Below are 13126 nucleotides of genomic sequence, written 5' to 3'. Positions count from 1 at the left end.
TCGTGTGAAAACAAGAGGAGCAGGAAGTGCGTCACTCGCGCATGCGCACACTGGAGTAGCAGTAGCATCGTCAGCGTGATCAGGACGTTTGGGTAAACATGTTTTTACATTAATTTCCAGAGCAAAGTACGATTTAATTGTACTTTTATATTACAGATGTAATGCATTCCACTAAGTTTAACTCGGGTAGTTCAGTGAGCTTTTGTTTGTGTAATTATTCTGTTCATTGAAAGCGAAGCTTTGAATCTGAATCAACTCGATGCTTTCGACAAAGGAACTTTAATATTTCATTATATTGGGAAGTGAAGTTAATAGTTTAATGGTTTTTATTTAATCTTCGAAATATTTAGAAAATTAATGTCCCATTTAAACACAGATAGGCCTTATGAAAATGGCACAATTATACAGATGGTCAATAAAACACCAGTATCAGTGCATTAAAAAGTGGCATGTTTTTTCTACAGTGTACCTTAAAGGGGCTTTTGCATGTAACATTTGCCCCTGAGGTCCTCTTATAATAAGTTTTTCATGACCAATTTCCACCCCCTCTGTGGCCTATACATTTATAAACTAAAGTACAGTTGGAGGAGTTGTTTAATTGTAAATGACCTCCTATTAGTGACGTCATTGCACTGACTTCTATATATAATTTCTGCAGCTTTCATTAAAACTCTTTAATTAAAAAGAGCAAGAAAACCATGTTTTCTCTATTATGCTCTTTCAATGTGTTTTCCCTCTCTGATGATTCCAGGATCTGCAGTGTGAGGGTCAGGATCTATCATCATGGATTTCCAGCACAGAGCTGGAGGGAAAACGGGCAGCGGTGGCGTCGCCTCTTCGTCCGAGAGCAACCGAGACCGGCGTGAGCGACTGCGACAGCTCGCCTTAGAGACTATAGACATCAATAAAGATCCATACTTCATGAAAAACCATTTGGGCTCATATGAGTGTAAACTGTGTCTCACACTTCACAATAACGAGGTGTGAAGCTTTGAGAAAAATTAATGAACTTTATGAACATAAATGCTTTAATGTGATTTCTCATTGTGTTTATGGCTTTTTCTCTTCTAGGGAAGTTATCTAGCGCACACACAGGGCAAAAAGCACCAGACTAACCTGTAAGTGGCTTAACAAATATGAATTTGTCAGGAGGATGGTGTTAAATTTAAGTGCTTGAATGTCTTATCTGTATTCCTCTACTTCAGAGCGAGACGAGCCGCAAAAGAGGCGAAGGATGCTCCAGCACAACCGGCTCCAGAGAAAGTGAAGGTTGAAGTGAAGAAATTTGTCAAGATTGGCCGACCGGGTTATAAAGGTATGTGACAATGGCTTAATGACAGTAACCTAGTTTCCATTCACTTTCCGCACTATTTTGTTATTGACAAAGTGAAAAAGCATAAAAAATTTTTTTTTGGGAAATTTGCCGTCCTCTGCTTGTTTCGATTCAAATGGCCTTTTATCGATAAAAATGGTGTGTGTGATGACATCATGCTTAAACACTTTGTGGCATAAGTTTTGGTTTATCGCATAAGAAATCTGCCCATAAGCCGTTTCCATTCAGAAATGTGTGTTTATCACTAATTCGCCTCCCAGATGTCCCTAATTTTTTTCCTCCGAAGTTTTGGTAAAATGGGGAGAGTATTGAGACAATTCATTGAAATTAGCCAGCTTACTGTCATTTTAATTTCACAAATAAATGCAATCAGAAGGGAGCTGTTGCCCTACTGATAGGACTGTAATATCGATCCAGATGTTGCATCTATCGCAGGTTGCCACCGGTTACGACCCGAAAGCAAATCATCATGGCCCTGTTCAAGCTGGCAACCTGCACCAAGTAGTGGAGGAAACTTTTGGTCTTAGTATAAGGGTTATATCATATGTAAACCCTGATATCAAGTAATATCAGGATTTACATATGATACATTCCTGATATTCAACAGGATATTTTAAACAATCATCTGATCTAAAGCATCGCCATCACAACTGCATTAGGTCTCGCATATTTCTCCAGTAACTTTTAACGACCAACTGAACTTGATTGTCATCTAAAATTAATTTTAGCATCATAATGCAATTTACATTTATGAAGAAGTTCAGCAAATGCAATCTGAGGTAAAGAGGGTTAGATTTAAAATATTTAAAAGCTTTAAAATGTTCAAAAGCTGGTTTTCTGGGGGCCTGGGTAGCTCAGTGGTAAAAGACGCTGGCTACCACCCCTAGAGGTCGCTAGCTCGCTAGTTCGAATCCCAGGGCGTGTTGAGTGACTCCAGCCAGGTCTCCTAAGCAACCAAATTGGCCCGGATGCTAGGGAGGGTAGAGTCACATGGGGTAACCTCCTCGTGGTCGCTATAATGTGGTTCGTGGTGAGTTGAGCGCGGATGCCGCGGTGGATGGCGTGAAGCCTCCACACACGTTATGTCTCCGTGGCAACGTGCTCAACAAGCCACGTGATAAGATGCAAGGGTTGATGGTCTCAGACGCGGAGGCAACTGGGATTCATCTTCCGCCACCCGGATTGAGGCGAATCACTACACGACCATGAGGACTTAAAAGTTCCAAATTGGGTGAAAAAAAAAAAAAAAGCTGGTTTTCTGAAAGTGAACTCAGCATTGGACAAATAGTTCTGAGTTCAGTAAAGTTGGAAATATATTCACAGATTCGAACTTCCCGGATCAATAACTCATAAGCAAAACGTTGTTAAAACACACACGATGCCTCTTTCCAACCGTAGTAAGGTAGACAACGAGCTACAACCTCATTTTCATCAATCTGAGCCGTCCTCCGAGCTGGACAGATAACATTGGTCTCTACGTGCAGCCGGCTGTGAGACGAGTGCGCAGGGACCGACTAAAAAGTGCAACACCGAAAAGTGATACTACAAAAATATTCAATAACTTCACTATTATACAGTGTAGTACCATCAAAATCACGTTACACATCAGTGGTCTCCTGTTGGTTATACTACAACACTTACTTTGGAAAAATTAGCTTTTGCATAATTTTGGGGAATTTTATTTAGGATTAAAAAAAGCTGTGCTGTAAAATGTGCGCCACATGAAACATCTGTCCATATTAAATGAGTGAACTAGTTTTGATGGCTCTTCTCTTGATGTGTTATTTGTCCAGCTCACAGGACGGCTTGGTTTGATGAAAATTAGGTTGTAGTTCGTTATCTACCTTACTACGGCATCGTGTGTGTTTTAACAATGTTTCGCTTATGAGTTATTGATCTGGGAATATGATTTCAGCTTTACCGAACTATAGTTCTGATAGTTCATAGTCTTGAAAAAAGTCTAGAACATTCTGAGAATGTTATTCAGATGACTTTTTTCGTCTACAAAACAGGGTAAGGCTCATTTATGTTTGTGTAAAAAAAAAAAGTAAGTAGATCGAACTAACAGTATAATTTATTAGTTTGGTAATTTAATTTAATACAGGGAATTTTAGCTGCATTTTTTCAAAAGTAAGCTAAACAATAATTTTATAGAATTGGGCTGTTAGTGTTCCAAATAAGCACACTGAAGCTTTTCTCCAGTATTGTGTATTTATTTTTATTTTAAAACATCTTTGTGCACAGAAATGATGTTTTTTTGTATTGTGGGTTAATTCCATGACTGCCGTCTATAATTTTGAATGGTGTGAAAAAGCAACTTTAATAAATAAATGGATGTCTACCACGATTAATCACAAACAGTGGCCATTCATTTGTTCTCCTTGCACTTGTCGATGACCGGTGCATGATACGAGATATGTGTTGGCACTCCTGGAAGTGTCATGACGCAGATGTGTTTGCAGCATCTGTGCAGGTATGCCATTAAGATCAATCCAGAACAGTGCGAGTAATGCTTCACGTATAATAAATTGGCTTTCAAGGATGTATATCTTGTCGTTATGTTTAACACAGGGTAAAGATTGGGGTAATTTCTGTCATGTGACACTATATTTTTGTGTTAATGCCAATTTTCTCAACAAAAGTGTTTCCAAACCAGTTTTTCACAACATTTGAAGTATCAACATAAGTTTATGCGCTAGAGTTTAATGGAAAAATATTATGTCGACACTTTTAGCGATAATTTGCGTTTCCATCAGCTATATCGGTAAACTTTTTGATGCGCTACACTTTTTATCGCAAAAAAAAAAAAAAAAACCTTGGATGGAAACGTAGTTAGTAAAGTACATTTTTCTCCAAATTCGATTACAGTCATGCAAAATAATATTTATAATTGTAAAGTATGCGTAATGTTTTTAATTGCTCTAAGCATTTGTTGATGCATTCAATTTAACCACTTAAACCCCAAAGGCACTTCTAAAAGGTTTCCCTTCTAAAGCGCAAACTGAAAATAAATGCTCATAACTTGAAGAAAAAAATAAGTTGGGTTAATTACATGGATTTATTTGATAGAAAAAGATTTAGACAGTTCTGAGATTTTCAATTTTAGACACTGCTGAGTAAACTCACCGAATAGTAGTTGTCCCAATTGTTATTTTTCCTTTTTGTTTATATCTTAGGATGCAAATAAGCAAAGTCAGATTTTTTGTGTGTGTTTTTCACCAACATGTCAAGTGTACCTAGAAAAAGTCTTGTTTATACTACAAAGGATTCAAAAGTTAGAGCATTTGGAACTCATGTTGGCCTTTCTTTACTCTTAAGTTTGCATTTACATTTATGCATTTGGCAGATACTTTTATCCAAAGCGACTTGTAGTGCATTCAAGAAATACATTGGATCAGTTGTATTTAAGTGTCCAAAAACCTCTCCAAAACTGGAAAACTGTCAATGCAAACATCTAAAAAATGTAAAAATAATTAAACGTATATAAACCAAGTACCTAAATATGAAACCAAATCACCTGGGCACCTCAGTCCACCTCTCTGTAAAATGTGCATTGGGTCACCATAGCTCGTCATGACACGACAGTTCGTGTAATATTTCAGGATCTACGCATCATTATGTTGAATGTGGGCTTGTTTGTTTCAGAATCATCTACTCTAAAGTTGTGATATTCCATTTTCTCTCATGTTTATTTTATATGAAGGAATTAACCAAAATGTGAAATTCTGTTTATCTGTTTACTATACATGTGGACTTCACATGCTAATACTCACTGTAGTTTGCTCTCTGAGTGAAACAAATTTGCTCGTTGTATTCCACTAATCAAGACCTTTCCACAGATATATAACATGGCGATGGGATCTTTTTACTGGTTCTAAATATAATTGTAGTGATCACAGATTTGCGAATTATACAAATGGGTTTTAATTTGTCAAAATCTAAAATCATAATTTGGAATTGGTCAGTTCAGCTATATACATTGTAAAGATAAGAGTCTAAGCTTTAAAACAACACATTTTGTGCAGATCAAGAAAGTGGTTGTTGAATAATACCATAAAATATATTTAAGTTCAGCACCCCCCTGTGGCCCGGAGGTTAAAGTCAATGTATTACTATATATACAGTATATTATATATGGGATTATTTATATGTACAGTGTATATATACAAAATATTATATATTTTTTATTAATGTTAGGGTGAAATGTGACTCATATATTTTTTAGATTGACTTGTTAAGATTCCTCCGGTAGGAGGAAATCTATTGTTTTTGTTAGTATTCTTCTTCTTATTATTCCTGTAGCTCTAAATTGCCCAATAACTCAAGATCTTCTTGGTAAAAAGTTTTGAAATTTGGCACATTTATACTACAGGCCACGAGTAACTACCACACCAAAAATGGCCCACGTGAGCCTATAGGTGGCGCTACAGGCCACGCCCCAATTTGTGAATTTTCAAAGTGATGCCATTTCCACCCCATAAGTCCAACATTTCTGAAACCTGGTGTATGTGCCTCATTTCTCATGAGGAACAAAAAAGCCTCTAGAACCCATAAAGTCCACCATGATGGATTTTCCTGTACAATACAAATTTGTCCAAAACTACACAAATCTACTCCTCCTGAACCATAGCTCCAGTTGACTTGAAACTCAGTATGTATGTGTGGGATACATGTCTTTCAATTTGATATTTAGCAAAAATGAATCCAATACAAAATGGCTGAAAGGTGTGCATTTGTGTAAATGTCCACATTGTCTCAGTATCCATATGTCCAAAAAATCTAATGCCATTTTGACTAACGTTTTTCCAACCCAACAGACTTCAAGATGACATCACTCTGAAGTACTGTGTAAAATTTCACCTTGATATGTCAAAAGATGACAGAATTACAGTTTACTATTGTTTATCGCTAACACATAAAACCGATACTTTGATTCAATCACCAGTTCATATGAAGACTCTTGCAATGTTTAATAACATATCAATGAAATGTTGTGTACATGTGAAGTACATGTCTCTACCATGTCAATTTTTACATAATTTGCAGTTTTGAGGAGGAATCCGCATTGCTGCTTGCAGCTATATTTTGGATTGTATTTATAGACAAAGAATCATTACACCATTAAGAAATTATGCTAAATACAATTTTCTTACCCGTAGTAACAAAACAAAGGGATCCAGAGACTGGACAGCAAAGTCTGCTATTCCAGGTAAGTTCAGTAGTTTTTCTCAAGCTTTATTGGGAATGTTTCAGCATCACAAGTAGAACACTTGTTCTATGTTTACACTCCGCTCAGAAATCCAGCTAGTTCAGCTTGTTCTCTTTGTAAAGTTAATAATTTTCTATTGAATTCTGATATGCATGATTTCATTTTCATCCTAAACTCTGTGCCTGCCATTCAGATTGACTATCCAGAGATAGCGGAAGGCATCGGGCCGCGGCATCGCTTCATGTCGGCATACGAGCAGAGAATTGAACCTCCCGATCGCCGCTGGCAGTACTTGCTGTTTGCAGCTGAGCCGTATGAAACCATCTCATTCAAGGTCTGTCTCACCGTGTGGGTTAAATACCTCCGATGTGAAGATCCATTAATCTGGGCATGTTAGTTTGCTAGAATAAGTTGGGAAGGTGTAGCCAGATGCATTCATAATTCCCAAAGAATTGAGTTATGAAAGAAAAATAAAATGACGTTTGTTAAAAAAGCCACCTGTCGGGGGCCTGGGTAGCTCAGCGAGTACTGACGCTGACTATCAACCCTGGAGTCATGAGTTCGAATCCAGGGTGTGCTGAGTGACTCCAGCCAGGTCTCCTAAGCAACCAAATTGGCCCGGTTGCTAGGGAGGGTAGAGTCACATGGGGTAACCTCCTCGTGGTCACGATTAGTGGTTCTCGCTCTCAGTGGGGCGTGTGGTAAGTTGTGTGTGGATCATGGAGAGTAGCATGAGCCTCCACATGCTGTGAGTCTCCGCAGTGTCATGTACAACGAGTCACGTGATAAGATGCACGGATTGACGGTCTCAGAAGCGGAGGCAACTGAGACATGTCCTCCGCCACCCGGATTGAGGTGAGTAACCGCGCCACCACGAGGACCTACTAAGTAGTGGGAATTGGGTATTCCAAATTGGGGAGGAAAAAAGCCACCTGTCAATTAATCAGCTTCTCGGTTAAAGTTAGTAAGGATTAATATGTAATGTCATTGTTTTCATCTGTTATTTAGTCTTATGGGCTCCTTTTGTAGTTTTTGAATAACTGGGACGAACAGCAGTGCCGAGAACGTGCAACAAAATGTGTGATTTAAATATGAAACTAGCTAGTTTGGATTTTAGTTTAGGGTTTTTCGTGTATACCTCTCATTGTGTCTTATGTTTTCAGGTCCCCAGTCGAGAAATTGATAAAGGAGAGACTAGATTTTGGAGTCATTGGAACAGAGAAACAAAACAGGTGAGAAAATGAATGTCTGGTTGACCATTCCACAAATCAAAAGGGTAAAACATTTGAAATTATATATTGCAAAAAGACACTGAAGTCTCCCTTTTAGACCAATAAGATTTTCGTGTTATTTTCATGCTAACATATCAGCCCAAATTCTCATTACTATAATGCATGAATTACTCTTTAAAAAATAAGTAATTCCCATTATTCTCAAAGGTAATTAGGATTCCTCCAGTAGGAGGAAACCTATTGTTTTTGTTAGTATTCTTCTTCTTATTATTATTCCTGTAGCTCTAAATTGTCCAATAACTCAAGATCTTCTTGGTAAAAAGTTTTGAAATTTGGCACATTTATACTACAGGCCACGAGTAACTAGCACACCAAAAATGGCCCACGTGAGCCTATAGGTGGCGCTACAGGCCATTTGTCCATTTTCAAAGTGATGCCATTTCCACCCCATAAGTCCAACATTTCTGAAACCTGGTGTATGTGCCTAATTTCTCATGAGGAACAAAAAAGCCTCTAGAACCCTTAAAGTCCACCATGATGGATTTTCCTGTACAATACAAATTTGTCCAAAGCTACACAAACCTACTCCTCCTGAACCATAGCTCCAATTGACTTGAAACCCGGTATGTATGTGTAGGATACATGTCTTTCAATTTGTTACGTAGCAAAAATGAATACAATACAAAATGGCTGAAAGGTGCGCATTTATGTAAATGTCCACATTGTCTCAATATCCATATGTCCAAAAAATCAAATGCCATTTTGACTAACGTTTTTCCAACCTAACAGACTTCAAGATGACATCACTCTGCAGTACTGTGCAAAATTTCACCTTGATATGTCAAAAGATGACAGAATTACAGTTTACTATTATTTATCGCTAACACATAAAACCGATACTTTGATTCAATCACCAGTTCATATGAAGACTCTTGCAATGTTTAATAACATATTAATGAAATGTTGTGTACATGTGAAGTACATGTCTCTACCATGTCAATTTTTACATAATTTGCAGTTTTGAGGAGGAATCCGCATTGCTGCTTGCAGCTTTAATTCTTATTAGATTCTCAGAGCAATATAAGTAATACTACAATGATGTAATATTTGAATAATATCTTTGCTTCTTTCGCATTACAGTAATGTAAGTGATTTTGTTGGGGGAATTGAATGAATGGAAAAATGTTAATTGCCATAAAAATAATGTCACAATGCAAAAAATTGATAATGAAAGGGTCTTACACGGAAAAAAACCATTTTCTTACTGAATATTTTTGTCTTTTTTTACTGGAAAATAAAATTGCCGGTGGGGTAAGAAAAATAAACGTGTTTTCCTTTTGAATCCTTTTTTTTTTAGTATTTAATTTTTGTTATGCATTTTTTTTACATTACAAAATTTTTGTTCGATTTCTCTGAAAATGAGACAAAATATCTTGTAATTTTGCCTCTCAAGTAAATTGATCTTACTTTAAGAATGTTTTATTATATAAAATATTTTTACTGGAAAACAAGAAAAAAGATTCTTGGTAAGCAAATATTTTTTTGCAATGTAAAAATGATGTTTCATTAATTTATTTTTGGGGTGAAATATGTTTTTGTGAGATTCCCCCGTGTATGACGAGCATCAGGTCACATGTCAGTATTGTATTTCTCTTTGTTTTCCAGTTCTTTCTGCAGTTTCACTTTAAGATGGAGAAATCTCTGCCCGCTCCAACTGGTCAAGCAGCATCAGTGGGTGTCAAACGCCCACCGTCACTCATCACTGGACTCGGGCCACGCCCACCCAGCAACTCCATGCCACCCCCACCACCCGGAGGCATGCCAGGAATGCCACCTTTGCCTCCCGGTGCCCCTGTCCTGCCTCAGATGCCCCCACAAATGCCCCCTCCAGGTGCCCTCCCCCCACACATGAGACCCCCCCTCCCCAGTAACTGAATAACTGAACATCCATGAGCGTCTCTGTAAATGGTTTTGTACAGTGCCCGTGGACATATGTTTGTAAACCAGCATTTCCTTCATGTATTAAAGGCTCAATATGTTGTGATTTTGAACATCCTATAAATGAATATGACCGTTTAAAGAATTGATTCGTCTTTGTAGGGTATGCATATGTGTCTGGCACCACAGAGAGGTTTTCTACGTCTCAAGGCAAAACAGCCCAACCAATGTTCAACTGATCTTATGTTTTTTATTATTAAAAGAAAGAAAAACGTCTTTGTGGTCGATTTTTCATGCCTATTTTGTTTGAATGCAGTGGTTTAATGTCTGCTCATGTTTAGATTATAAATCAGTGTTTCCCAACCTTTTTTACAGCACACCTCTATTCCACATAACCATTGTCGATAGTTTTCCTTTTCAAGAACTTGTCCGTGTTTTCTGTCCATCTTAGTAGCATGTTTACTCATCATCCCGCTATGCACAAAACGCAAGTCATGTAGGGTGTGCTGTATAATGAGGTCACAGGTGGCAAGAGTGCTAATTGGGTAATGAATTTTCTAATTTGTAGATTTGTTCTTGCAAAGTAATTATTGCAATGCCACAGCAAGGGGGCGCCGAATTAAAATACTCTGACAAAGTGGCGGATTTAGGCATAGGCGACCAAATAATCAAAGCTGAATCTGCGACCTAGCCCGCGCTTTTCGAAGCTCTGTTTATGATGATCTGCATGGCTGAGCGCTTGAGACCGGTCCAGTGTAAATGCACGTCTCTGCGCTGATCTGTCCATTGAGCCGTGCTGAATGATCCGTGTAGAGCCGTTTCCTTTCGCTTACGTTTGCCGTTTGATTATTTCTCATGCGCAACAAAAAAGCGACAGCGCGCAATCACAGAGTTTTGTTCCTTGAACCGTTTTTAGTCCTATTAAGTGTTTAGTCTATAAAGTGTTTGCATTGCAAAAACTGCCGATTTGTTCATACTTTATAGTAGTGCAGTAAATCTTGTTAGTAGAACAAATGAAGAGCCTGTAGTCAGAAAACATCAAAACAGCCTCGATACAGTATTTAACGTATTTTTTATTTGACAGAATATAACTTTGGTTTGCAAGCTCAAACATTTTCAAAATAAATATTTTGAACGGAATTGCTATTGTAACCCATTCATCAAAATGAGGAGTACCCGCATTATTTATCTTACGTTATTTAATTATTTAAATAATTTTACAAACAACTCGTGAAACCCTTCTAAACATCCAATGACTCAAATAAATAAAATAAAATAATTCAGACCAAGTTGTACAGTTTATCATAACCTGACCTGAGAGAAGTCAAGATATATGAGAGTGAGTCTTTAACCATCAGGTTCTGTTCATACTGGGCTAACACTTGTACTGTCCATTGCTCAAAATTGACCAGAACAGTCTTCGTGAAACACCAATACATATTAACACATTTATTGACGCATTTTGTGTGTCAAAACTCTTAAGTTCTTGCATAGTTACTGTCACGTGTATTTGCATTTTGGTGAACTTTTGTTGTTTTAGACCTCAGTGAGCTCAAATGTAAATTACACTATTCAATATTTAAGTAAAACAAGCAAATTCACTTGTTAAAAAAACAAACTTGAATAATAAAAGTGCACCTATTATGGTTTTTAAACGTGCCTAATTTAGTTTTAAAGGTCTCATACAATAGATTTAACAGAAAAAACACTTTAATTTGCTCATAATTTAAATTGCAGCTTTACCTTTTTTTCCCAGTGTCAAAAACGACTCGTTCAATGATCCGTTCTAAAGGATTCATTCTAAACTCCTCCTTTCAGAGAGCATACTCTGCTCTGATTGGTCAGATGTCCCAGTCTGTTGTGATTGGTCTACCGGTTAGTGTAGTGTTTGAGGGCGGGTCAAAGCTGTTCGCGAGCAGCCAATGAAGACCAGAGGTGGGGTTTTTGTTACCAAATTACGTAGGTTAGTACAGGAAGTAAGTCTGGAATTACTAACGACTCGTTTCAGGTGTTCAGAATCGGTTCTTTTGGGAGTCAATAACTCCATTTGTCGTGCACTTTGCAGACTTATTTACATTCACAAACAGCTATATAACACACTACATGAAAGGTCATATTTGAAAAACCATAATAGATGCTCTTTAATGAAAAGGCTGATGTGTGTATGCATCAGGGGCATCTTCTGGAAAAACATGGCAATTGTATAGCAATGACAAGTATAGCCTATAGGTGGCCTCAGTGTTCCACTTATTGTTGCTTGGTCTCTTTATTTCTAGATATTATCACAAGTTATGCATTTGGATATATATTTATTATAATTATACATAAAAATAAAAAAAAATCAATTATTTTAAAGTTTAGCTATTTTTGTTTTGCATGGAATCTGTTTTTATAACAAGAAGTGTTTAAAAAAATATATATATACTTAAAATTTTTTCGGTCAAATTTGACTGCAAACAGTACAAGTGTTATTCTTTAGAAAACCACAAACTAAATGGAATCTTTTTTTAATGGAAGAGGGAAAGTCACAAAATGTTATATACCTCTCCGATAAACAGTTCGGACAAAAATTCAAATCGGTCAAAAATGACCGAACAGAACTTGAGGGTTAAGAAACAAGATGTCCAGGTCATATTTTACTCCTAAATCAAAAGAAAGAAATCGGAAATATTTTGCATGAAGAAAATAAAGCCTGTTTTTTAGGACGGTTGATTGTTACATTATAACATTATATTTTCTTGATAATTAAAGCACATATTTATGCATACTCATATATATATATATATATATATTAAAAGTGTACACCAATGTACTATTTTGTTATACTGAATTTGGTTATAAAATAGGCTTCATTTTCTTCATGCATACTTTTTTATTTTTCATCTGTTGATTTGGGAGTGAAATATGCCGTTGTCATTTCTTCATGCGATTCAACCAGTAATAGTTCTTCTCAGGCATGTGCAACTCCATCTGACCTTCTCAAGCCATAAACCTTCACACACACGTTTCTAACTTTTACATCCTTGCAGTCATTACATCACAGCTCCAATTGTTTTTTAATGGATTTGTGTTTTCTCTCCTTTACTGCCTTCTTTGGTTTCTCCACCTTGTCTTTCTCTTCTTCTTTCTCTTCCTCTACTTTCTTTTGGACTTTCATCTCTTTCTCTTTTGTCCTCTTCAGTCTGTCTTTAGTCTCATCTGTGTCTCGTCTTCCTCGTCCCCTGCGCTGGCTGAAGTTCGTCTCTCTTTTCTTTAGAAGTTTCGGGTCTGGAAGGGCTCGGTGTCTGAGGCTCCTGGAAACTCTCTCCTGAATTGCTCTCTTTGATTTGCCTTCATCGTCATCATCAGCGACCCACCAGAACAGTGTGTCCCATAAAGAGATCTCCGGCTGAGAGCATCAATTCAGAGGTGACT

At 37.2% G+C, this 13126-nt stretch overlaps 1 protein-coding gene across 2 annotated transcripts; it reads left to right on the top strand.

Annotated features, from left to right (window-relative positions):
- The first annotated feature begins 8 nt into the window (after positions 1 to 8).
- Positions 9 to 12919, top strand: LOC127441357 (splicing factor 3A subunit 2-like). Of its 2 annotated transcripts, XM_051698684.1 has the most exons (9): positions 9 to 92; positions 752 to 981; positions 1072 to 1118; positions 1206 to 1315; positions 6493 to 6542; positions 6736 to 6876; positions 7706 to 7774; positions 9440 to 9665; positions 12894 to 12919. In XM_051698684.1, exons 2-9 carry the CDS (start codon positions 784 to 786, stop codon positions 12902 to 12904), a joined length of 852 nt encoding a protein of 283 aa, XP_051554644.1. In that variant the 5' UTR covers positions 9 to 92; positions 752 to 783; the 3' UTR covers positions 12905 to 12919. The 2 variants fall into 2 exon arrangements, with proteins under 2 accessions (XP_051554644.1, XP_051554642.1); XM_051698682.1 differs by lacking the exon at positions 12894 to 12919 and having other exon boundaries at positions 9440 to 9988.
- Positions 12920 to 13126: the final 207 nt, after the last annotated feature.

The sequence above is a fragment of the Myxocyprinus asiaticus genome, chromosome 5, assembly GCF_019703515.2.
Source record: "Myxocyprinus asiaticus isolate MX2 ecotype Aquarium Trade chromosome 5, UBuf_Myxa_2, whole genome shotgun sequence".
Lineage (NCBI taxonomy): Eukaryota > Metazoa > Chordata > Actinopteri > Cypriniformes > Catostomidae > Myxocyprinus > Myxocyprinus asiaticus.
Note: the sequence above shows the minus strand (reverse complement) of the source record. Positions and strands in the feature narration are given on the sequence as shown.

Bases quoted from the DNA above. Each gene is read 5' to 3' on its own strand.
- LOC127441357 (XM_051698682.1), top strand. From the start codon at position 784: ATGGATTTCCAGCACAGAGCTGGAGGGAAAACGGGCAGCGGTGGCGTC. The intron at 1,119-1,205 runs GTAAGTGGCTTA...CCTCTACTTCAG, and splicing joins AAAAAGCACCAGACTAACCT to AGCGAGACGAGCCGCAAAAG. The intron at 6,543-6,735 runs GTAAGTTCAGTA...CCTGCCATTCAG, and splicing joins AGCAAAGTCTGCTATTCCAG to ATTGACTATCCAGAGATAGC.